Source organism: Alligator mississippiensis, chromosome 12, assembly GCF_030867095.1.
Source record: "Alligator mississippiensis isolate rAllMis1 chromosome 12, rAllMis1, whole genome shotgun sequence".
In the NCBI taxonomy this organism is placed as follows: domain Eukaryota; kingdom Metazoa; phylum Chordata; order Crocodylia; family Alligatoridae; genus Alligator; species Alligator mississippiensis.
In genome coordinates, this window is record NC_081835.1 from 629,269 (window position 1) to 654,936 (window position 25,668).

The 25,668-nt window shown below is 52.5% G+C and overlaps 1 protein-coding gene across 2 annotated transcripts; it reads left to right on the top strand.

Annotated features, from left to right (window-relative positions):
• The first annotated feature begins 246 nt into the window (after positions 1 to 246).
• QRICH1 (glutamine rich 1) lies at positions 247 to 24,550 on the top strand. 2 transcript variants are annotated; one of them, XM_059716106.1, is made up of 10 exons: positions 247 to 270; positions 2,308 to 2,637; positions 13,010 to 14,029; positions 18,735 to 18,912; positions 19,680 to 19,834; positions 20,743 to 20,857; positions 21,926 to 22,034; positions 22,225 to 22,376; positions 22,784 to 22,874; positions 23,650 to 24,550. In XM_059716106.1, the coding sequence occupies exons 2-10, from the start codon at positions 2,329 to 2,331 to the stop codon at positions 23,840 to 23,842; spliced, it is 2,322 nt and encodes a 773-aa protein (XP_059572089.1). In that variant the 5' UTR covers positions 247 to 270; positions 2,308 to 2,328; the 3' UTR covers positions 23,843 to 24,550. The 2 variants fall into 2 exon arrangements, with proteins under 2 accessions (XP_059572089.1, XP_014452661.1); XM_014597175.3 differs by having other exon boundaries at positions 264 to 353.
• The last annotated feature ends 1,118 nt before the right edge of the window (positions 24,551 to 25,668 follow it).

Below are 25,668 nucleotides of genomic sequence, written 5' to 3' on the forward strand. Positions count from 1 at the left end.
GCAGCCCGCGGGGGCCCGGTGCGAAGGAGACGGAACGCCAGCGGACGGCCCTCCCCCAGCCGGTCCCGCGTGGAGCAGAGCAGGACGCGGGGCCCACCCGGGGTGCAGCAACCCACTCCGGGCTCCGCGCGCCGCCCCCCCTCGTGGGCCCCGCCCCGGGCGTGGCCCCTTTAAGACAGCGGGCGGGCGGGGCCGGGGTTCTCGCGAGCCTTGGCGGCGGCGGCCTCGCGAGAGCTGCGCGGCGCGCGGATTGGCTGCGGGGGGTTGAATGTAAGATGGCGCCCGGGGAGCTGTGAGGGGACGGCTCGGGCCCGGGCGGCGGCGGCGCGGCGGAGGGAGGCGGCGGCGCCGGGGTGAGGGGCGGCAGCAGCGGTGGGGCCGCGTTCGGGTGGGCGCGGGGCGGCGGGGCTGGGCCTGACGGAGGCGGCGACGCGCGGGAGCGCAGGCGCGGGCCCGGGTGGGGGGGAGGAGGCGCGGCCCCGCGGCGCGCGCGCGCTCCCGCCCGTTGCGCCCGGGGCGGGGTGGGGCGCGCGCGGGAAGGGCCCCGCCGCCGGCTCGTGCACGCGCCCGTGCCCGCGCTGGGCCTGCCCCTGCCGCCGCCGCCGCCTCGGCTGCCCGCCCCTCCCCAACCCCGCCCCCCCCCCCGGCCGGGCGCGCGCGCGACGCTAATTGTTTTAATTAACCCCCTCCCCCGCGGGGCTCCCGGCCTCGGCCCGGCCTTTGTTCCGGTGCGGGCCCCGCCGCCCCCAGCGCGGCCGGGACGGGGCTCCCCGCAGGGACGACTCCCCGCGCCGCTCCCGGGGGATGGTGCTCATCGCGCCCCTCGTATGGCGTTTCCCGTGGGTAGATTGCGGGCGCTTGCAGGAACCCCCGTGTCTTTCTCCACGGTCCCTGGAGACTTGGGCAGGGCAGGCCGAGCAGCATCCCTGCGCCCGGCGCCGGTCCCGTCTTTCTGTCCCGCGCACACGGGGCTGCTTAGAAAGCTGCTGTCGCCAGGAAACGCCAGTGACACTGTAGCAAACGCTTCCCTTTTCCGGTGTCTGCGGCTGCACGGCAGCCTCTGCCTGGGGCCGGCGAAGGCACCGGGGGGCTCGGCTCGGCTCGGCTCGGCAGCGCGCTGGGCGTGAGCACGATTCCAGGGATGCCTGTGCTGTAAACGCTCAGGGTCGCTTAAGAGGTCGCGCGTGGATTTAGCAGCAGAAGTTTCTGAAGCTTGAACGTGTTGCCCTGCTTGGGTTGCCCCGCCGTGGGGATCCGCACGCTGGCTGCCTCGTGCCTCGCAGCCACGACCCCTCGTGCATCAGTGATCACAGCCGTGTTCGGACCCTGTCCCTCAACGGGGAAGAGCGAGTCCGGCCTGGCCCTGTGCTCCTGGACTTCAGCGAGGGCTGCAGCTGGAGTCCTGTTTAAATCGCACGTAGCGCTGCTGACAGGCTGCTGCTGCTGCACCTCTCTGCCCCTGAGTTCCATCTGCGGTGGCGCTCGATTAAGTGGGGCACTGCCTGGCTGTAGCAAGTCTCTTGCAGCCATTCAGGGTTGAAGCTATGGGATCGCTTCCTTTTCCCGCGTCTGTTTTGTGCTCGGCACCTGTTGCTATAGCTCACACGAGGCGCTGTCTGTATCCCCCTTTCCTCCTCTTCGTACGTCACTAGCCCAAGGTTCCCAAAGTTCAGTGCTCTGGCCACTGTGGTTTGGACTCTGTCGCTATGCTGGACCTCATGACTGCGTTAGTGGTTGGAGGTTTAATGTCTAAATGTGTTTATCATTTGCCAGGCTAATTAGAAACAGGAATAAACTCATCAGAGAAATAGTTCTCGTAGTAAGGCAGGATTAGTCTGCAGTTCAGATGCTGCGTGCCTGGAAGCATACCCTTGATCTCACTACCCTTGAGCTCTCAAGTGGATTTTTTGCTCTGTTTTTCTCCTTGCCCTCACTCTCTTCCTGTTCTCCAGGTTTCTTTTTCTCTCTTCACCTCACGTGCATGTCCTCCTCGCACAGGCTGCTGCTGCTGCTGTCCCCTTGTTTCCAGACCTCCTTTCCCTGTCTCCTGGAATCTTCTTGCTGCTGTTTTCTCTCCCCTCTCCTGTTGGTGGTCTGAAAACTCTGTTCAGACTTATCACAGTTAACAAGGAGCTGACTACTATCTAAAGAAATATGGTACCTTAACACTACAGCTCCTGCCTCGCAAGGCTTCCCAGTATGCGCGCTTACCAGGCAGGGCTCCACTCCGTGTGTGGTTTGCCACTGACTATGCTCATGTTCTTGTACAGTATAAGTATTAAAGTATTCAAATTTCTCTTTGCTAAGGAATCCTGAGGACCTTGCAATATGAATAATTCCCTGGAGAACACCATTTCCTTTGAAGAATACATCCGTGTGAAGGCGCGAACAATCCCTCAGCACAGGATGAAGGAGTTCCTGGACTCCCTTGCTTCCAAGGGGCCTGAAGCTCTACAGGAGTTCCAGCAGACGGCTACTACCACGATGGTATATCAGCAGGGTGGCAACTGCATTTACACGGACAGCACAGAAGTAGCTGGGTCTTTGCTTGAACTTGCTTGTCCTGTTACAACCAGTGTCCAGCAGCAAACCCAGCAAGAGCAGCAGATACAGGTTCAGCAGCCACAGCAGGTCCAGGTAAGTGTCTCAGTCATCCCTTTCAATGTATGCATCTGGCAGAGGCTGGTGTTGCAGGAGCCTGTGCATCTAGAGCCACAGCTTAAACCGGTCCAGTCTTTTAAACCCCTGCTATTCGGATGCTAAGTGTTGTGTGTGCCGGTCTTATTTTTCTTTCCTGTAAGAAGCTTGTTTGTGTCTTCATGAAGTTTCCCCCTGGGGCCCTGTTCCAGGAGAAGCTGTGGATGTAGTGGTATAACCCTTTGGAGAAACAGTAGTGGTTTTGGCATGTGCATTCCACAGGAAGCGGCTATAAATACCCCGGGTCCCTCCACTCCCTGCTCACTTCTGTGTGTGTTCATTGTAGTAGTCACAGAACCAAGTGTGTGTCTTTCTCCCCATTGATAATTGTCAAGAAATCATTCCTAGAGGCAGAGGATTCACATGAGACGTCTTTGCTTTGTAGCTCCTTGGTTTGGTTTGAAATCTTTCTGGTTTTGGGCTCCCTTTGGGCCCAAGGTGGTAAGATCAGTCTAAGAAAATGTCCTTGGTCATTCTCCTTGCTCTGTTTTTTTTCCCCTCGTTTTTTTCCCCTGCTTCTTATTGGGCCCAGGTAGTACTGCTTACCCCTTAAGGATGAATGTTGAGCCCATGGCTGTGATGCCTGCAAGATGCTATCAAAAAAGGCCAAGGACTTCATTCTTGATAGCATAGCACATGAGTTCAGGAGACCTTTTTGGAAGGAGAACTCCCAAGTACAAATAGTGTAGCCTCTGAGCCTCCTGTAGTGCAGCTTCCCAGGCTAGAGAGGATCCTCTCCAAAGGGGCCTTATAAGAACCCTTGAAGCTCTTTCCAGGGTCTAAAGATGAAACCAAGGAGAACAATTCAGTGGTCCCTTAGAGCCACTGAAAGTAGGGAGGGAAGAGGTTTCTCCAGCAAGAATTCTGTACTTTGATCCAAGTGGACATGAAGCCAGTGGCTTCCCAAGATATTATTTATTCTAGTGAGTGTGAGGTTGTACCTGTGTTTAATCAATCATCTGTTCTTGCTAGACCCAGCTGGCAAGAGAACCAAGAGTCATCAGTGTTTTCTGACATTCCCTAGATCAGAGTCTGCACTTGATGCCATTATCAGCCCCGAGTCCAGAGACTGTGTTGAGTCAAACTCTTTGGCTTCTTTGTATCCCCTCCTGATATCTTAACTACTTCCTGAGTGACACCAGGACCTTCTGGAACACAAGTCTCACAGCTCTAGTATTAGGGATTCCAGTGCCAGCCTTGTAGGTGTACATGATTGCTGCACATTTTGGAGAATCAAGAGAAAAGTAGTAATAGCTGTAAAAGGAACCATCTTCTGCTGCCTTAATTTCTGGAAAACTTCTTTCTTTCTGTCTGGTCCAAAAGAAAAGATTAAACTTCTTTTTCCAGCCTCATACCCCAGGAGAAAGTGATAGCTATCTGTGTGGGGAGTGAACCTGCTTATACCTCTGTGCAGGGGTGCCAAATCTCCAGTTGTTGTAACAGCTGTTACAAGAATAGAGCTTTGACAAAGCAGCCCCAGCAGAAGCACTTGAGGAGCAGAACACTCCAGTGCTTTGTCACAGTCTGACAAAACTGCATGGCCCAGTTAATTCCAAAAGACAAAATCCAGTTGAGTGTCCAAGGAAGGCCTAGTGATAGCTAGGTATTTGTTGAGGACCTCTTGTAATGTACTCCAGTGTAGCTGCGAAGTGTCTGACAGCTGTAATTTTCATAGACGCTTGGCTGCAGATTTCAGGTCTCTCCATAGACTGAACCTAAAATAATAGGTTTTACCTTTCTACAACAAATGAGGCTCTTGTTTCTTCAAAGCCGCAGAATTCACAGACAGATGGCTTGGTTTGAATCCAGTATCTCCATACAGTCATTTTTATGCTGCCTCTGGGTCCGCCTGCTAGCAAAGATGTAGTGCAGGGATCTGCTTTATCTTCATGCTTACCTACCTTAGCAAGAGGAGGTGGGCTATGTCCAAAGAGCTGGTTTGAGTGGGCTGGGAGATCCCAAACAAGCAGGAAGATAGTTCCTCATCCTCCATCTTCTGCCACTTCCCTTGAGAATGGTGTGCACCAAAGCCTTCCGGTGGGACCTTGGAAATTCTTCACTGGGGATAACCCCTGTCCTTCCAGGAGAGGAGCTCTTGACTCCCTTGAAAATAACAGCTTTGCAATAGATGCCAGAGGCTGACTTCCACCCCCCCCCCCCCCCCAAAATGAGGACATGTGCCTTGGGTGGGACCCCAGCAAGTGTGAGCAAATGGCATTGTGTGTGATTTTCTTTAGCTCCTGCACTCAGCTCTTTTGCTTTGGTCTGAGGCCTGCTGTTTAAAATGCCTGCTTCCACCTCTTTGTCACTGTGGGCTCATGTCAACTTCCTGAGCATGCACCTAGTGCTTGACAGTGGCTGTAGCTTGGACACTGTGTCAGGACCTGCAGGGCTGCCTGTGTTTGGACAGCTGGCTCTTAAAGAGTTCAGCTTTAAAGCAGGAATAGTTTCTGCCTTGTGGGAGACAAGTGCCCTTTCTCCAAACGTCTTGGATTTATCATGCGCGCAGAGAATCATTCATTGTTGTCCATTCTGGGGTTCTAAGGTACTTTGTAGAAACCCTGAACATTAGCATTCCTACTTCAGGACAGGTTTCAGGTTCTCCCAGCCCAGTGGGATTTCTTTCTTTGTGTATTAGACCTGACAGCCTCTGGCCCTCTGCATCCCCTTTTCAGAGCTGTTGAGGTAGTGCTCAGAGTGGTGTCTAGGTGGAATGTATGACCAAGCTTTTGACACTTTGGGTATGGTAGTGTTTCCAGGCCTTGAAGGGTACTGCTCTCAGCTGCTGTCTGGATAATGATAGCCAGAATCCTCAATCTGCTGTGAGGAGCACATCTGGGATCTCCTAAAACTAATTCCTCCACCCCTTCCTGTCCTGTTTCTGATGGCAGCCTGTGTATGATCTCAGCCCTGGTTAGTGTGCGACCTGAACAGCCCTTGTGTGAGGAGGTGATCCCTCTTTGGGAGTGCAGCAGAGTGACAACCCTGCCACCTGAGAGTGTACCTACAGATACTAGATCAAACCAAACCTTGGCTACACCTGGACTCTTTGGGCTTTGCTCTAACGTGTGGATTTTATTACAAGTGTGAGTTGGCAGTGTTACTCCGCTAACCCAAGCAGAGTTAAAAGACGTGCTTAAAGGAGAAGCCTTGATTGTTTTGCAGTTACTTTGCTTTTCTTTTTCCTGTCCAGGCATTCCTGGCTGCAATTGGGACTGCTTCAACAATGAGCTTTGCATAGCCATATTCCTAGGAAAATTTCCAATGACTTGTCCACCTGCTGCTATGTGTTCTTAAAGGATCCTGTTGAATTTGTACTGTCCCATCCAAGAGCTTAACATTTCCTACTGCTTGAATTTGTTACTAGCCTTGTAGAAGGGCCATTTGAATAACCCGCTCTCTTCTGCCCCACTGCTTGACCTCTCTGTTCTGAAGGTTTTGTCTTCAGTGTCAGGCAGGAAAGAAAGTCCTGCAAGTGCTGCTGAGCAACCCACTTAGTATATAGGGCAGACAAGTGATACTTGGGCTTCACCCTCTGTGTGATGGATTGTAGTCTGTCTCTGCCTTTTACTACCTGCTCCAAAGTTCCACACTTGTCTTGGGGAAGGCACATTTCATTGTAGAGGGAGCAGCTACTCTACTTGGAATTCTGACTCTTAAAAGGCTCAGTACGCTGTGACCACTGGAGAAAACCTTAAAGGTCAGCCCGTCTTATCTCTGCGGCTGTCTACGTGGGTAAAAGTGCCTAGTCATGTTCTGCACTAGTCACACCTGTGCCAGAGTGTTTTGGAGCTCCTTCAGCTAGGGGTCCACAGTGCACCCTTACCTGCACTACCGCTAGGGTTCAGGGCTTTAGTTACGAAGCTGAATTCGCACCTCTGCAAATCACTGTCCTTGGAACCCTGCACCAAGAGCTGGTTCTGGCAGGACAGCACTTCAGTCCCATTGGACTGGCAGGGATCCTTAGTCCACCTCTTCAGGGAGATGGCTTCTGACTGAGCATCCATCCAGCTGATGCCCTGATGGAGAGTTGAGAACAGTAACAGTGGGTTGTTTACTGAATGTGTTGTGCACACAGAACCCTCTTAACCTCCACTCTGCTCTCAAGATCAGTTCTAAATAAGCCTTTTGGAGGTAGGGATAGACATAAAAACCTGTTTGCAGCGGGTGGGTTGTTCACATCCTCAGCTTGGAGTAGCAAACTTGAAGAGCCTCAGGGAAGTGGCAGCTCCGACTCATAGAGGCTCTCAATCTTATGGCTGGGCATCCTTTAGCTCCTCTTTGTGGGGGTGCTCTGGATGTAACACTTAGTCACACTCTTACTGTTCACACACACAGCAACAGCAGAAAGATGGTTTTCCTTCCTAGTCTAGGATACCTGTCACTAGTAGCAGGTTGTCAGCATGAAACTGTCAAGGGTCTTGACTTTGGTTTTCATCTCTGTGGCTGCAGAAATTGTCATCTCTATGCTAGTCACTAACGCAGTTTTGCCTCTTGATGCATTCAGGGAAGTCTGAAGTGGTGCACAGGGGTCATTTTGTTCAGTTTATTCCTGTTTGTGTATAACTGGATAGGGAAAGGTGAGATGTCCACCACCTGAGCAGGCTCAGACACGCCTGCTCATCTTCTCCCTAACAGATTTGCTGGTAAGTTGTTAGTGCCATTGCTCATTATTTCAGCCCTCACCCAAGGAGAATAAGATTTGTTCCCTGATTTCAAACCCACTTCAGGAGAACAGGAAGTAATCTGGAAATGGAGGATAGAGAAGGAGTCATCTGAGAAGTCAAAAAAGACCTAGACCCCTTCATCTCCATAGAAGGGAATGATGTCACTAAGAAATATGAAGGCATATATGTTCCCTTCATGATTTAGTTCTGTTGATGATACCTTTATCCACCTAAATAATTTCAAAATATCTAAATCTGGTCTCTTCATAGGAGATGCACTTCCTATTACGTTTCATAGCTTTTCCAAAACCATTCGTATCATTACAGCCAAGAGTACTTCTGTTTTTAGAAGGAAGGAGAGAAAGAAGTCATGTTCTTACTTGGGAGATGTTCCCTGCATAGATTCTGAATTGGATCAAATTTCAGTGGAAAAAAAATAACCACAAGCTTTGAGAGGGAGCTGGAATTTTGTCTGGTTTGCACATCAGAAACAGTCATGAAGGCCTACATAGAGGATCAAGTTGCCCTTGGGTATAGCTTGAAGCCTGATTTTCAAGGCAGTGGGCTTGAGAGATTGCAGTTGTGAGCACAACTTGGGCTGCAGTCTTCTGAAACTGGGCAGAGAAGAACCCCCCTTTTCAGAACCCAAGGTGACAGTGGGTCAGCCTCTGAGACTTGCACTTCCCTCAGGTCTTGTTCACTCTGGTAGATGGTAAAGCACTTCCAGTAAAGCAGCTATAGCATCTTCAGTGTGGTTCCTGCCACTTCAGTGAAACTCCAAACTAAGTGTTTTTATCTCCTTTTCAAAGATATCTTCAATGCATAGAAAAATCTAAAATAAAAAGCACCATATCTACATGTTCTAGGTGCCCTTGACATAATTTAAAATTACAACAAAAATAGTCCCCTAATAAATATTAATTATAATAGCCAAGTCGCTCACATTGACTTAAGACTTCTTGAGGAGGCCTGTCTTATACTGTGTCTGTGTTTATGGTCTGGAGGGATGAAAGCAGCCTTTGCAGAATGTATGGGTGAGCTTAATATGAAAGAACGTTGACAGTGAAGGTTTTTTGAAGCCTGCAGAAAGCATCACTTCTATTTACTACAGCACTTGTCTTGCTCTGTCCTGGGAAAAGGCTGAGTTTCAGTACCTGAAGAGTTCCCAGTACCAGCTGGTACTTGCTACAACTTGCCAGCTTATTTCATAGTTTCATGTAGCTAGGGTCAGGAGGGACCTGAACAGATCATCTAGCCTGACCCCCTGCCACAGGCAGAAATGAATGCTGGGTTCACAAGACCCCGGACAGGTGATCGTCCAACCTCCTCTTGAATTTGCCCAAGGTAGGGGCAAGGACCACTTCCCTGGGAGGTTGGTTCCAAATTTTGACCACCTTAACTGTAAAATATTGCCTTCTGATCTCCAACCTAAACCTATTCTCCATCAGCTTATGACCATTGTTCCTCGTCACCCCAGGTGGTGCTGGAGAGAAAAGAACTCTGCCAATTTGCTGTTGATCCTCCCCCGATGAGTTCGTAGGCAGCCACCAGTTCCCCCCTCAGCCGCCTCTTGCTGAGGCTGAACAGGTTCAGGTCCTTCAGTCTCTCCTCGTAGGGCCTGTCCTGCTGCCCTCTCACCAAGCAGGTGGCCCTCCTCGGAACCCTCTCCAGGCTGGCCACATCCCTTTTGAAGTGCGGTGCCCAGTACTGGATGCAGTACTCCAACTGTGGCCTGACCAAAGTCACATAGAGGGGGAGGATCACCTCTCTGGACCGGCTTGAGATGCACCTTTGGACGCATGACAAGGTATGGCTGGCCTTGCTGCTGCAGTCTGGCATTGGCGGCTCATGTTCATCTTGGAGTCAATAATGACTCCGAGATCCCTTTCCGCCTCTGTGCTTTCAAGAATGGAACTCCCCAGCCTGTATGCGTGCTGTGGACTCCTTCTCCCAAGGTGCAGCACCCTGCGTTTGTCTACGCTGAGGAGATTCATTTCAGCTTGGCCCTCAGTGCAAGTGGGCTTGGTAGCCTGATGGAAACAGCTGTTTCCAGACTCCCAGTCCATTGAGTCCCATGCCAGGCATCTGAAGACTAGGCTCTTCCTTCACTGAATTTAGCTTTGAAAAGCTTTTACAGCTTTTCAATGGTGTCAAGTGAAAGACTGCATCAAGGTGGTGACAGCTAGCAGTGGGCTAAGAGTTTCCTTTGACTGCAAAGAAGTTGTAACAGCACCTTGGTAACTCCTTAAGCGTGATTCTTTGTCATTTTCCCTTCTGCGTGGGCTCTCTGCCTCTGGCTATTCAGGACGCTGTGTAAACTGTCCTCAAATGTACGGGTGTAGTCAGTGGTTGGGACTTGCCTGGGCTGAGGTGGGGGGAATTGATGTGCAGCATGGGGCTTGCTCTTGCACCTGTTGAAGCTAAGGGAAGCTCCCTGTTGCTTTTGTTGCATTTGGCATCAGGCTCTAACACGTGGAAGCTGCAGTGGGGGAATGCTGACTGTGCTGTTTCCTGCTCCTGGGATTGGAGACTGCTTTTGTTTTAAAAGCAGTAGTTTTACCACCTGCGGGTCTGCACTGTAGTACTGACCAGACTAGCACCACCTGCAGGAAGAGGAAGCCTGTTCCCTCCACTGAACTGAACAAAGCCTAGCTCTGGGGCACTGGTTCTTAACCTCTTTGGACTCGAGGCCTCTTCTATAACTTTGCAAATTGAGTGGCACCCAAAAAAAAAAAAAAAAAGTATATATAGCTGTGCTTATCTCCTTGCAGAGGGGTCCCGGCTGTGGGGGCAAGGGGTTGCCCAGGCAGGGAGAGCCTCTGCCTGCCCTTATCTGCTTATATCCTCGCACCTCTCTGCTTGCAAAGAACTTTTTTCCGACTATTTATTTGGTCTAAAAAGATATCACATCTACCCAGAGACCCTTGCTCACCTTTGGAGGCACCCTTCAAAGGTTCTGGTGGCACTGTGGTTGAGAATCATTGCTCTAGGGACTAATAGAGGTACAGAAGTCTGGGAACCAAGAGAGGCACAGGAAACCTAAGTATACCGAAGGCTTGGATCCCCTGTGCAAGGGAAGCACAAAAAGAACTAGATTTTCAACTCGTGACGCTCTCGGTCCCTGACTGTACTTCTGTCTGCCTCATATCCTGCAGAGTCTACTGGCCTTTCTTTTCACTGCTGGCCTCTGCCCCCTTCATTACATGGCACCTGAGAAATTGGAGGGGGTACATGGCAGAATGCAAGCAGAGGATTCCTGCTCTTGCATAATATGAAGCATAGGAGACCTGGGTTTTTGGATACTCCTTTGCTTGTGCCTTTGTATTGCTGGTCTCCAGCTTGCCCTAAGGTCAGAACTTGGCCACCTTTTGTATATTAAGAGGTTATGCACAAATAGGTGGTATTTAGTCTGCACTTGTCTAGGGTGGGTCTTCCAAGAGCTTGGGAGTGGCTGTGGTGTACAGTTGGAAGGCACTTTCAGTGGACTTAGTTTGATCTTTCAGAAGAGCCCTAAAGAGGCCAATAGACCCAGACTTTTCCCATTTTGTGTAGAAGGCAAGAAACTGTAGATGAGAGATGCTGGTGAGTAAAAAGTGGCAGACCATGAAATGTTAGCTGTGGATGTGATTCCTTCTGTTCAGTAAACTGCCTGATAGCATTGTCACTGATGCAGCTGTGGGCTCTTGTCCGCTGGAGGCGGAATGCTACTTGTGATTTTGCAGGAAGTGGATCAAATGCCCTGGGCTGCAGGGCACTGCATGCAGCTCCTATCCCATGCTAGGGATACACACAGTTCACTGCACTTCCTGGGAAGAGATTTAGCACAGCAGCACTTGTAGATCAGCTGTGACCAATGCATCCTTGCCAAGCCCACTTCTCCATGGCAACTGGATGCAAAGTAATCCTTGGGATTTTGTTTAAGACTCCTGGAACTCTGAGCCAGGGAAGCAGGCCTTCCTGACAGACTGTGCTGCAGTGGCTTCCCACGCCTGGGCAGTGCTGGCCTCATGCATGAGGCGGGGCCAGGCACCTGCCTCACATAGCTAATGTTAGAATTTGCCTGGAGTAAATGTGGGGAGAGGAGGGGAGGGCAAGAGTGAGGAGAACACGCTTGGGCAGCTGCATAAATGAACTACCGCTTCCAAACAGCAAATGGTCTTAACTCTGCTGTCCCTGCCCAGTGGGCCATCACTGGGGTTCTTGGCATCTTGTATGCATTGTGGTAGGAAGGGAGGTGACCATGAAGATTAATTCCTCAACAGAATCGTGCCTGCATTAGAGGCAGCATGGAGGTAGTTTGTTGGAGAGGAAGACAGTTGTATGCTCAATGCTGGGGATTGCTGTTGGAGCACAGGGGAGGAGCAACATAAAAGCAGCAGGTCTGTAGGACGGGGTGAAGTTGTGAAGAATCTTGTAGGTGAAGCGAAGCTCCGATTTGATAGTGGTTACTGTCAATAGTGGCTGCTCCTCTATTTGGGAAGATGGGACGAATCCAGAAATATGGAGAACATGGGGGCAGGGCAGAGCAGGAAGAGCTTGGTTAGCTGTTTAAAATCAGTTGGGGGACTGTAAATTACTGTTGGTCCCAGGAACTCGAGTTTCCTGCTGAAACAAGCAGAAGAGGAGTTTGCTTTCTCCAGTCCCTGACCTCTGGGCTCTTCTGATTCCTGGCAGCTTGTCAGCATCTGTGAGAAGCTGTTCTCAATAAGGAGTAGGTATCTTAATGCAGAGATGTATCTTTGAGTGGCATCCTAACCTTGGGAGAAAGAGACTGGGCTGCCTGTTGGGTGTAGATCTTCGTTGTGGTGTTTTGAATCTATGCTCTCTGTTGTTGGGTAAGCATACGGGACTTGGAAGAGCTGTCTATTGTCCAGACAGTACAAAGCTGACCAGACTCGGGGATGCCTCCACTTCTGATGGCCTGTTGTGATGGTAACTTAAAAGTTTAAAGAAACCTTTGACATAATGGTGCCTCCTTAACCTGCAGCACATGCATGACACCCACCCACCCACTTAGTGCTGCTGTTAGTTCCAAGGCTGGGTAAGGAGCCCTCAGGTCTGTAGCCTAACGCTTTGTTCCTCTCCAGGAGATTTACCCTGTGTTCCTAGTGCACACCATATGTCAAGGGACCTTACAGTCACTTCTGGGGCTCAGGCCCTTGGAGAAAGGAGCCTGTTTCCTTGTTCTTGCAGTGCCCTATGAATGGAAAAGCATGGCAGCTTGGGGCTTTGACAGTAAGGCAGGTATTAAAATTTTAACAGCAAAATTACGATTCATAAAGTTATACCAGAGATGCCCTTTAATTTGTGATGAGAGGGGCTGGCCCTCCAGTGCTGCGTATCCTATCAGTGTGAATTGTTTTGCAGGATGTTCTTCTGCAGTCTCTTTTTAAAGGCTGCACTTATTGGGGAAGTGATGCAGCTTGTGTGCAGCCTGTGCCTCTGCACCGACGGGGGGGATGGACACTGCTCTGTAATGCTGAGTAGGTGCTTCCTTCTGCCAGCCAGGCTGGGGTCTCAGATGCATGTGGTCTGGCATTTGTGTGTGAAAGAGCCCCCCCCGCAGTCTGGAACAGCACGGCAGCCACAGCAAGTTCCTGGTGCGGGGGTTCTGGTTTGCACTGACTGCTGCTTTGCTGTTACAGGTTCAAGTCCAGGTCCAGCAGTCGCCACAGCAGGTCTCCGCCCAGCAGCTCTCACCCCAGCTCACTGTTCACCAGGCCTCTGAGCAGCCAATCCAGGTGCAGGTGCAGATCCAGGGCCAGGCTCAGCAGCAGGCATCACAGACCATCCAGAGTCAGGCTCTACAGAGCCCAAGCCCCTCGCAGCTGCAGGCGGCTCAAATCCAGGTGCAGCATGTGCAGACAGCCCAGCAGATCCAGGCTGCTGAGATCCAGGAGGAGCACATACAGCACCAGCAGATCCAGGCCCAGCTGGTGGCAGGACAAGCTATTGCAGGAGGCCAACAGATCCAGATCCAGACTGTGGGGGCGCTGTCACCTCCACCCTCCCAGCAGGGCTCCCCACGGGAGGGAGAGCGCCGCATCAGCACAGCCAGCGTCTTGCAGCCCGTGAAGAAGCGCAAAGTGGATATGCCGATTACGGTATCATATGCAATTTCGGGGCAGCCTGTTGCCACAGTGCTGGCCATTCCCCAGGGCCAGCAGCAGAGCTACGTGTCTTTGAGGCCAGATTTGTTAACAGTGGACAGTGCCCACCTCTACAGTGCCACTGGGACCATTACTAGCCCCACTGGAGAGACTTGGACCATCCCTGTTTATTCTGCTCAGCCACGCGGAGACCTCCAGCAGCAAAACATAACCCACATTGCCATCCCCCAGGAGGCCTACAACGCCGTCCATGTCAGTGGCTCGCCAACAACGCTGGCTGCTGTGAAGCTGGAGGACGACAAAGAGAAGATGGTGGGGAGCACGTCTGTTGTGAAGAACTCGCACGAGGAAGTGGTGCAGACACTTGCCAATTCGCTCTTCCCAGCACAGTTCATGAATGGCAACATCCACATTCCCGTGGCCGTGCAGGCTGTGGCAGGGACATACCAGAACACGGCGCAGACAGTGCACATATGGGACCCACAGCAGCAGCAGCAGCAACCCACACCCCAGGAGCAGGGGCAGCAGCAGCAGCAGTTGCAAGTAACTTGTTCGGTAAGTGTGACCGCCTCTGCTTGTCTGCCCTTGACTTATGATTCTGTGATCCTATGATTTAAGGACATGGATGTGGTGGGGAGGGGGCAGTGCCATCTGTCAAAAGGCATCCTTGGCAGCACAGGATACCCATGATTTTGCAGCCCAATAATCTGGGCATGGCAGCCTGCATTGGGTCTTCCATGTACATCACGTACCTGTCAGTTTGGACCAGGTCCCAAGTGATGGGGGTGGATCTGTTGGGCTCGCCTTTGTAGTGGCATGAGGCGCCAGCTCAGAGCTGCTGTGTTAAATAGCAGGAGCTCTGAGTCCTGAGACCACTTCTGTCCTTAGTTAGTGCACTGGATGGTTGTAAGGACTGCACTGGCAGGCTACAGCCCTCCAGCAGGGAAGTCCTGAAATGCAGCAGACATTAGCTGCCTTGCAAGTCACTGTGAATCACTTGGCTCTGGGAGCACTGCTAGATGCTTGGCAGGTTAAAAGTGCTTCAGAGCTGAGGGTTTGACAGCTGATTGACTGGAACAAGCCTCACTGCTATGTACAGTAGGCCCCATTTCCAGTAAATGTGGGCTGGGAAAGACGAGATGTCACAGAAATGAACCCTGGAAACTGAACAGCATCTTTTTAGCAGTGTGGTGTATATCATGGCCAAATGCACTGCTGTATTAAAGGCCACAGTTGGAGTTGGTGGCCAAAACCCTTTACATGTCTAAATGTGACCTTTCTTTGGAGGGGGGGGGGGGGGGCCGAATCAAGACCCAAGAAAACCAAGAAAACCCCCTCAAATCCTGTGGAATGCAGCAAATGACTGCCTTGCTAGGATTCCACCCTCCCGGTGTCCCCTTCACTTGTCCATGTGTGCATTACTGTCTTGGTACTGAGATGAGACGATGAAAAGTAATTGCTCTTGTCATAGCCTTACCCAACTATTATGTGAAAATGGCCCTAGCCAAGCAACATAAATGTTAGATCAAACAGGGGGGTACTCTATAACAGAGGAGGGTAATTAGAAAAGCAGAGGGTCACTCCTGGCCCCACAGGGCCAAGGGATGGCAGGTGCAGCTTCCTTTTGTACAGGGCCAAGGCATCAGCTGGGCAGCCTGCCAGCTTCCTAAGATGATGCTGGCCCCACTGGGCTTCATGGGAGTGTGGTTGCTGCCTCTGCCCAGTGGTTCATCAGCCATGTTTAGACTAGAAGGGCCCAGTGTAATCCTTGGGGCTGGAGGGCAGCCCATTAGTTTCGGGCAGAGGGATGAGACTGCTCTGCCTAAGCCCTGGCCTTGTTGGATTGTCCCTGGATCCACTGTAGCTATCGTGTAGCAGGGCTGTCCAGCTTCAGAGTCTGCAAACCCTGTAGGCTGCACCAGTGGGGGCTGCACTAGTGAGCCACATCCCCTCCCCCTTAGCTCCCTGGCTGCAGGCTGTGCAACGCCTCACCACCCACTAGAACGGGGGGCAGAAAATAGAAGCTGGAGGAGGAAGAGGGAGCCAGGAGAACCTGCTGGAGTGGGTGGGAGCCCATGGTCTGCAGATTAACCTCTTGCAGGCTGCGTGTGACCTGCGATGTTGTTTGGACAGCCTTGTCCTGTAGGGTCCTTCCTGAGGAAGGGCACAAGTCCTGCCTTGCCAGCCTCCCTCAGGCAGTGTGCTGCTGTGGGAGTGCTGAGGGGCTTGCTGTGGTGTGGAGTGAGCTCCTTGGGTCTTCCAGAAACCTGCTTTGTGCCTTCCAGCGACCTGCTTTGCTCCCCACAGTGGCTGTGTCGTTCTGCCCTGGTGCCTGGCCTCAGCGTTCCCCTTGCCACTGCCGCCTAGGCAAGGTGCATTGTGTGCCAGGAGGGTGGAATCCTAGCAAGGAAATCATTTGCTGCATTGACTCCAGCCTGTTTGTCTGCCCTAGGCCTAGCAGAGAGCGGCTGTGAGGTAATCGTGGGAAGCAAGCCAGCAGTCTCCTGCCAAGCTGAGTGGCAGTGGATGTTTTTTCTTTCCATGGGGAGCACAGACACAGCATTGGACAGGCTAAAGGAGCAGGTTTAGCCTGCACAATTCTGGCGTTGCCTCACCCTTAGGTCGTGTCTTTCTTGAGACAGCAGCTGTGCAGTGACTTAGGTTTGTCCCAGTGCCCTGAGGATAACAACGGAGTACTGTCAGTGAAGGGAGCACCTTGCTATGGAGCCCTGCAGGTGCCGCTGTGCAGACAGCTCCTGGCAGCTGCTGCAGGAGAGCTGGCCGTGGCATAGTCGGTCTGTCTGAGCTTGCGCACGATTATAGCAGGGCTTCGGCACTTTGGCTTTCTTACTGCGTGGGAGCGCTGTGGGCCGCTCCAGTGTTCAGCACCAGTATCCTGAAAGGCTGCGGGTGTAACACCAGCAAGGACACGCACTTTACTGAGCAAGTTGTAAAATGCTTGTAGCACAAACTCCCCTCCAGGCTTGCACGTTCTGTGCACAGGTCGGTCCCCTTGTCTCTTCCTCAGCAGGACTGCAAGTACAGGAGGGCCTTGCGATGGCTAGGGCTCCTGTTCTCAGTACCTATCAGGAAAAGTGAGATGAGTTACAGTCCTTCATCGCCTCAGCATCTAGTTTGTGTTTAATTTTGTAGCCTTCAGTTTTGCACAGGAGGAAGAGGAGGGCAGGGAAGTACCTCTCTTTCTGTGTAGCTCAAGTCCCCCTGGGCAGAGGCTGCTGCAGAGAGGTCACCACACTTGGAAAGAGTGGCTGCACCTTGAGGTGACCAAGCTGTGGGGCTCAGAGGTCCAGTGGGAAGAGGAAGGTGCTGTGGCCTGTCAGAGGCTGCACCCAGAACATGGCAGCGAGTCCCTGAATAGGTCAAGGGGAGCAGTGCAGTGAGCCGACCTGTGTGAGCGAGACTGACCTGCCCTCTGTCAGTGTCACGAAGGCAGCTGCCATTGCACGGAAGAAGTGGCTCATTGGTGGCATGCTGCTCTGAGCCTGGTGCTCAGCAGCTGATGGCTTCTAGTGGTGGACACTGTCAGGTTCTCCCTCCCTTTAGGAAGGGACCTTCATAAAGGCTTGGATAAGGGTTGAAGGGTGTCACTGTTCCTCCTGTCCCTTTTCCTATACAGCTGTGATGCTGGACAATTTGGGCATCCTGCCCTTGCCTGACAAGGGAGAAGGCTGTCAACAGGATAGTAGTACCCACCAGGCCGTCCAGGTGGGGGTGTGGATCAGGGCATCTGCCCCAGGCCCAGCACTTTGGGGGCCCCGCAGAGCTGAGCGGAGCGGCCATGGTGACTCCATGCTGCCGCAGCCAGCTTCGCATCCGGCCACTCAGCACCCCCATCCCCACTGCCGAATCTGCTGCTGGCTTCCTCACATCCAGGGGTGGGCCCCGATGATTTGCCCCAGGCTCCACACCCTGCTCAGGTCATCTCTGAGCTGAGCCCAGGTGCTGGGTACTATTTGTGCTGCTCACGTGAGGTGATAGACCTGGGGTGGTTGTGATGGATTCAGTCCTTCAGGGGTCCAGTGTGAGCAGTGCTCCCTAGGAGAGGGTCGGCCTTGGTGGCGTGTCTTGAGGCTGCTCTGCTGCCGCAGGCACCTGGCCCTTTCACACTGCATGTGTTGGCATAAATGCCACACCCTGGATGGAGCACAGTTGAAGTGGATGACGGGACTGGGGCGTGCTCCCAGGCGTCTCTCCAGAGCTGTCTCTGCTCTGCCACTCTCGCCCAGCAGAGGGCACCTTCCTCTCTGTGTGCCTGATGCCTGGCCAAGGCGGTTGTAGTCCCACTGTCCTGCGAGCCATGGGACCCAAGCCCAGAAACGAATCATTTCCATGTCCCATCAGTCACCAAAGCCAGCAGGGGGAAGGGTTGGAGGGCTTTACCCTGACAAAGACAACAGAACCATGGGGGAGTAGGGCCATAGGAGATCTCTGTAGGCCAGTTCCCTGCCTGAGGCAGGATCATCCCTGTCCAAACCAGCTCTTGTAAACCCTTGTCTAACCTATTGCTAAAGCTACACAGTCAACCCTGTCACACGGCCACAAAGACACCAAGCGCACCCGGTCCTGCCACCAGTAAAGCAGGGAACAACGGCACCCAGTGTTTTAAGGTGGTTAAAATATATGTGAGAGATCCCACTACGGAGGAAGGCAAGGCCCCCCCACTCCAGTCCATATTAGTCTGCCCACAGGGGAGAATTCCTTCCTGACCTCAAATACAGCAATCGGTCTGACCCTGAGTGGAGAGGCAAGATCCTCTGGGTTTGAGTCCCAGCTGGAGCACCAGCGCACCCAAATGTTCACCTCTTCACATTTGCATTGGCTAGCTTGTTTTTCCTTTAGGAATGGCTGTACAGATGAATTGCAAACCTGGGCTGCAAGTTTATAAGACTGGCTTAAAACACATGCCTAGAATGTCAGGTTGCGCAGATGGACCAACCAGTTTCTAGAGCCCCTGCTTGGAGTGGCAGTGCAGGTGTTCTTGGGGCCAGGGGAGTGAGCTTGCATGATCACGACACCAGAACAGATGTGACAGCGGTGTTGTGCTCTGTGCAGGCTCGCGTGTATGGTGGCCGCAGCAGCGGGAGAGGGCGTGGTCCTACGTGACTTGCAAAGACAAAAAATGTCTTTGCTCCAGTGTTCAGCACCAACAAGCAAGCAAATAGAACAGCCGTACGTTTTTTTTCTGGCTTGGTAGTAAGTGTCTTGGAGGAAATGTGACTGTAGTGACTGTCTTTCACAGGCTCAAACTGTTCAGGTAGCAGAAGTGGAGCCACAGCCACAGCCTCAGCCTTCACCTGAACTCCTGCTTCCAAACTCTCTGAAACCAGAAGAAGGGCTGGAAGTGTGGAAGAACTGGGCACAAACCAAGAATGCAGAGCTGGAGAAGGAGGCCCAGAACAGGCTAGCTCCCATCGGCAGTAAGTGTCATGGCCTCACACACATCAGTCTCATCTTTCTTTCACCACTAGAGCATTATCTATGGGGAGATTTGTAGCAGGTGAAAAGAGCTAATGGGGTTGAAACCCTTGTAGCTCTCTGACTCTCCTGATCTTGCCTTAGTCTTTTCAGCTCCCCTGAGATTTTGTTTTTTTTTTTTGTTTTTTGGGGGGGGGTTAAGGGCTGTTTTCTAGTTCAGTGTAACCACCCACAGTGTTCCCTCCTCCTGTTTGAAAAATTCCCTCCTTGCCTCCTTGAAGGTGAAGGCAGTTTGAGATCTCAAGCTACACTTGTTAATAATGATTTATATTCTTTGGCAGTTGCATCCTGGAACATTCCAAGGATTATCTGAATTCCAGCCTGAGCCAGCTAGCCTGAGCTAGCTCAGTGAGCCCAAAGAGGCTGTGTAGGGCTGTGGTAGATGGGTGCCAGTTACTGGAACACAATAGCCTCATGTTCTGATTGAGTGCTAAAGAGTTAGCAAGTGCTGTTCTGGAGTTGCTCTCACTGCTGCCCAAGGCCTCACTGCAGATCCTGGAGCAGGAGCTGATGTCAGTTTCCTCCGTCCCCCGTTTCCCTCTGAGCAGATGTACAAGTGCTTAAAGCATCCATCGCCTCAACTGCTGCATGTGCTGGAGAGCCTGTGATGCTGGGGCTGTGCCAGGAAGGGGAGATGGGCCAGCTGGGAGGATGGCAGATCGTGCTGTGGGGTATCTTTGACGCTGTCATTGCTGTGCTTTGCCTGCAGGGCGCCAGCTGCTGAGATTCCAGGAAGATCTGATCTCCTCGGCCGTGGCTGAGCTAAATTACGGGCTCTGCTTAATGACACGAGAGGCTCGCAACGGAGATGGCGAGCCCTACGACCCAGACGTGCTTTACTACATCTTCCTGTGCATTCAGAAGGTAGGGGGTGTCTCACTGCACATCCTGTGCACAGCGGAACCGTGTGCACTGGTCAGTGCTTGTGCGCAGGCAGCTCTGCGTCAGACCAAGGAAATGGGCCGCTGCCTTGAATATCACACTCCCCGGGTTTAGATGTCATAGACTGAAATGTCTCAGAAAACTCGGGCAGATGCTTCTGGGTGGTTTTCCACACCTGCTATTTAAGTTCTTTTTATGATCGAAGGCTTCCATAACTAGTGTCCTTTTTAAATCCTAGTGAGGGGGTTGGGGGGAATAGTAATAATTGTAAATGAATAATGTGGTGAAAATTACATGTCAAGTTTTTCAAACAAAATCTAAAGCTCGGGGTTTAGCTTTGGACTTGCTTAAGTCACTGGTTCACATGTGGCCTAACTGGACCTTAAAAACAAGCCTGCCGCTATTGGTGCAGGGAGCAGTGACAGTTTGCAGCAGTAGTATGTTTTCTGACAGAGCTACAGGAGCAGTGAGGCACAACGCCTATGAGGTGCTTCCTGCAACTGGCTGGGCCAAGCATGCTACACAAGGACCTTCATAAAGCAAAAGCATCTTCCTACCTTAAAGAGGTTATTTCAGTGTAAAATTCCAGATAAATGCGGCCTAGTAGAAAGCCATATGCTTTGCTTGCAAGTCTTCCTTGTGACACCCACTCACACAACAGTAATTGGGATGATTTCTGGCATGCTGACCTTGCTACAGGGATCTCTATACATTCCAGGAGGAGCCTGGGGATCCCTCTCCAGCAGGGTAGGTCTATAGCAGGCCGTATGTCTATCTGCCTGGCACCTGAGGCTTGGGGCTGCCAGGAGCCTATGCCATCCTGCAGTAAGGTCCTCTGAGGGGCATGCTCAGCACCACTCCCTGGGACCATTTGTGAATGTCTCTTGCAGTATCTCTTTGAAAATGGCCGAGTGGACGACATCTTCTCAGATCTCTATTACATACGGTTCACCGAGTGGTTACATGAAGTTCTCAAGGATGTGCAGCCCCGGGTCACTCCTCTGGGTAAGAGCACTTAGGTTGCCCTGTTTTAGGAAGAGCCTCTTGAGATATGGTGGCCTATGAATCGGAGAGGGACTCTTGCTGCCTCAGTGGCTAGCGTCTTACCCACCAGAAACAGGCTGACACCGGCTGTTTCCAAGCTCAGCTCCCTGACATTGAGTTACAGTGGCGTATTGCTTTGGCACCTCTACTGGGAGACTGGAGCTAGCATCCAGGAGTGACAACAGAATTATGCTTGGAAGCTTCTCTTGGTTTTGAAGTGCAGTGGGTTTTGCAGCCTTCCTGAGCGCGAGGCAGAGCCTTGGAAGTGTCCAGCCGGCAGGCTGTGGCCGCTAAACTCTTCGTTCACAGTAGAGTGGTTGGGCAACAGCTAAAGGAGCAAGTTATGCATGAACTAGCTTTGCTAGTGCTGCACTAGAGACTAGGCCATCCCCACACCCTTGCGGTTCTGCTTTGGCCTAAGCAGAGGTGTTTGAGGCTGCCTGCTCTCTGACTTGTTTTGCTTGGTGAGGCAGTTTCCAGGCCCCTTTTGTCTGTCATCTGCCTCTGACCTGCGTGCTCTGTTCTTTGGGCCAGTCCATGGCTGCGCAGTACGCACTGCCGTCCATGCTGCTGCTCCTCCTTTCCGAACAGCTGAGCAGGGAAAGGCCTGAGGAATCAAAGGCTTGCTCGGGTGTCCAAGCAATGCATTCAGCTCCAGGCACTGGCTATGCTGCACAGGGGGCAGGAGCTGAATCTACTGTGCCGGCTTGTAGGCTGTTGTGTGCTGTTGGATTGGGAGGATCTGCACTGGACTTGGACATAAATTGCGAAGTTGCTCAGGTGCATGTTCCTGCTGTTTCTGGGTGGTGGTGTGGGAAACTGCAGCACCAGAGGCTGTGGTACACAGGTGGAGTCCTTCCTCCTTGTGTCTGCTCCTCGTGTAGTCCTAAAGGTTCCTCACAGTCCTGGTGGTGGAACGGGGGCATTGAGCAGCCCCCACACCCCTCAGGGGCGGTCCCCTCCCTGGGAGCGCCTCTCTTGTTCCTGCTGTAACTACACAGGGCTGATCCTGACTTCTGACTGCTGCAGGTTACGTCCTCCCCAGTCACGTGACCGAGGAGATGCTGTGGGAGTGCAAGCAGCTGGGAGCCCATTCCCCTTCCACTTTGCTCACTACGCTGATGTTTTTCAACACCAAGTAAGTATTTGGGACTGCTGGTTTGCGAGGCGGAGCCTTCAGCATCTTTTCCAGGACTGCTGGGAGGCGGTGAGGAATCCGGATGAGGGTGGGTTGGATGGGGGACCCCAAAGCCAACCTCTTACCCAGGAAAGTAGTGTGCCTGCCTTCTCTCACAGTGCACTGTTCTGTGTCCCCCGCTGCTGCACAGGTACTTCCTCTTGAAAACCGTAGACCAACATATGAAGTTGGCCTTCTCCAAGGTCTTAAGGCAGACCAAGAAGAATCCTTCCAACCCCAAGGATAAGAGCACAAGTATCCGGTATCTGAAGGCACTTGGGATACACCAGACAGGCCAGAAAGGTAGCGTGTGTGTGGAGGGGAGAGGCGGATGTGGTTTGGGAATGTCTGAGCTCCTATTTGGAGTAGTCCAATAGAGATGCAGAGGTGATGAGGGAATACAGCCTCTTGTCCTCACAAAGTCACTGGATTGGCATCGAGGCCTCTTGCCTTTCGGGCTGCAGCTGGGTGGGGACAGTGATGAGTGGGCTGTAGAGCTAAAGCCAGTGGCCTCGGGCATGAAGCGGGGTCTCACACAGCTCGCAAGCCTGCGATGCTGTGGGACGGGGCAGCCACCTGGCTCTTTTGGCCTTCTGATAGCGGTACCTTGTGGCCCTGCCTGTCAGGGGAAGGGTAGCAAACATCCGGTGGCAAAACCGGGGCCCTGCCAGGCCCTGCACTGGGTCTTACTGCCTGCATGGGGGTTGCAGTTACAGATGACATGTATGCAGAGCAGACGGAGAATCCCGAGAACCCTCTGAGGTGTCCGATAAAGCTCTATGACTTCTACCTCTTCAAATGGTGAGCGCTTTTGGGCTGTGCTGTGCATGGGCTGGCCCACTGTGTGCAAATGCAGATATAAGCTACACCTTAAGCTGTTTCAGGGCAGGATGTCTCCCCCTGGCCTGGCCTCTGCTGACATACCAAGGTCACCTACATGGCTATGTTGCATGAAGGGATGCACGTGCCTCTGACCCTGCGTTCATCACAATTGCTGGTTTTGCTCAGCTCTTAGAGGGGCTCAGTCCTGATGTGTGCACTGGCTTGGAGGGTTTTACAGTGCTGGCACAGCGCAGATGCCCTGCCGGAAGCACCCTCTACTTCTGCTGAGCTGTCTGCCTCGGTGCAATTCCTAATTCAGACAGGAGTTGGCTTTCGAAATCAGGAGAACTAAATTCCCGTGCCCTTGGTGGCTGGGTTTGTGCATGCTCCTCATTGCCGCAGTGCAAGCAGAGCAGTCTGTGCACGACTACCTTGCAAAGGAAAACAGGCCCTTATGGCCTGCCACTTCCCTCCTGGCCGTGTGCTAGCAAACACGTTCCCACGTCAGGGGGCCCTCGCATGTTAGTCTTGGCCCACCTGAAAGGCTGAGCTGAGCTATCCAGATGGAACTCCCCGCCTGCCGCAAGCAACATGGGGAAGTAGTTGGGTAACATGGGTGAGGCTCTGTGGCTGCCCAGTCTAGCCTTTCTTCAGCTGCCGTCTGTGCTCCGGGTCCTGAGAGGCCCAGGCAAGCAGGGCGGTGCTTCCCGAGTGTTCCCTGCTAGCCTGGCTGTTTCTGCTTTTCCCTGTACAGCCCTCAGAGCGTGAAAGGCCGGAATGACACGTTCTACCTGACTCCGGAGCCGGTGGTAGCCCCCAACAGCCCTATCTGGTATTCCATCCAGCCCATCAGCAGGGAGCAGATGGAACAGATGCTCACCCGGATCCTGGTGATACGAGAGATTCAGGAAGCGATCGCGGTGGCTAACGCCAGCACCATGCACTAGGCATCCGTCTCGGCTGGACGGGGGTGGGGGGGGCGAGGATGGATTGTACAGACTTTCACACTAAAGGAGATGCCTACATTTTGTTTTTTATTGGTGTAGTTATGAAGCCCTTTTAGGCTTCTTCTCTTTAAAAGAATCTAAAAGGAAAACCTACCCTTTGTGTCTCCTACCGAACACGCTGAACTGTGGCACCAGTGGAGGCCAATCCTGTGCGCAGGGAGCTGCGGAAAGCTGCCGGCCAACTGGCTTTTCTATGATGTGGAAAACGGACGTGAACCATAGGTTTGGCCAGGACGGCCGGGGCTCAGTGTCTCCTCGGATCACGAGCAGAGTGAATGAGGGCTGGACCTGCCCCGCTGTGGGAAGAGGCAGGTGTCTCTTCTGACCTCGCATTTGGACGGTGCGTCGCCATTGCCCTGGAGGACGAGGAGGAGAGTGAACTGCGATTATGATTTATTAAAAATACAATTTCTATCCAAACCTTTAAGTGACATTTTTAGATGTTAAAAGTAAAAACTTTACCACGCATTTCTTTTTTTTTTTTTTTTTTTTTTTTGGCCCAGCTTGAGGCCTTAAACCTTGAGGCTCCCATGCCTGATGGAATTCTTGTAACATACACTTGTGTATCATATAAAGATACCACGCTGTTTCTCTTATGTATTCTTACTCTAGTTGTTTATTAAGAATGACGAGCACGTCTTTTCAACATGCCGGTGAACAACGTGTCTTTATTTGGGGAAGAGAGTGAGAGCCACGAGAGGGGGGCTTGCAAAAGGTTAGTGTCACCGGGTTGTTCTGGGCCTCTCTTCTCCCTCCACCCCTCCTGTGGGGATGCCATGTCCTCCTCTGTTTTGTGTCTCGGGTCGGTTTTACTCTTTGATGCGGTAAATCAGCTGTTCGGAAGTCCCGGTTTGCTGATCGGACCCCAGCGTCGGGCTGCGAGCACAGGGTTCATCCTCCCAGATAAGATTACTGGCGTGTCTAGTGTCCTGCCCCTGGGGGCAGCTAGTGCCTTCAGCTTGAGAGTCCGAGGTGACTGCTCTTCTACCTAGATCAGCTATGTGATGGCTGATGGGGTAGGGAGACGAGCACTGCACAAACTGTATGTCACTGGCTTGCCCCAGGTGACAGCCCTGGAGGTTGGAACGTAAGCAGTGGTCCATTTAAACTGAGCCCACAGCCCCTGCCTTGCTGCTGTTCGTGTCGGTCACCAGAAGTCTGCTTTTTTGCTGCAGGCAGGTAGACAGCTGTGCTCATAGCGAGGTGTGAGGGAACTGCGCTTCCAGCTGCTGGGACATGGAGACAGCTCTAGCTTCTTGAATGTCTTCTCTTCTGCCTCTTTTCCCTGTCTCATTTCTGAGAAGATGTGCTGGAATCGGCAGAAGCTTCTCCCTTGGGGTTCAGACAGGGGCGGGTTTGGAGGCTCCCACTGGTCACCACCCTGTTCCCAATTAGCAAGGGGAGCGTGCGCTCCTGTTCAGTGTCTGGAGGTCACTCGTGCCGGGGCAGATGTCAGCCCTCAGCTAGGAGTGGCCCTCGCGTGCTGTCTGTGTTAGAAAAGGTGTACAGCATGGAAGAGTTTGGGGTGCTATCAGATGTGCCCAGGAACAAGATAGTGAGGATGTGAGTGAGGAATCTGCTGCCATAGAACCTGAGGGCTGTGGTCGGGATGGGAAGTCAGGCCATGCGCTGAAGTGGACTTGATCCCTTGGTTAGTGACCAAAGCAAGCAGCAGAATGGTGGTGTAAGTAGCGCCCTCTTCCCTCCCCAAGTACAGCTCGTCCCACCTAATAGTAGGGATAGGCTGTGTCTGGCTGAGCTAGTGC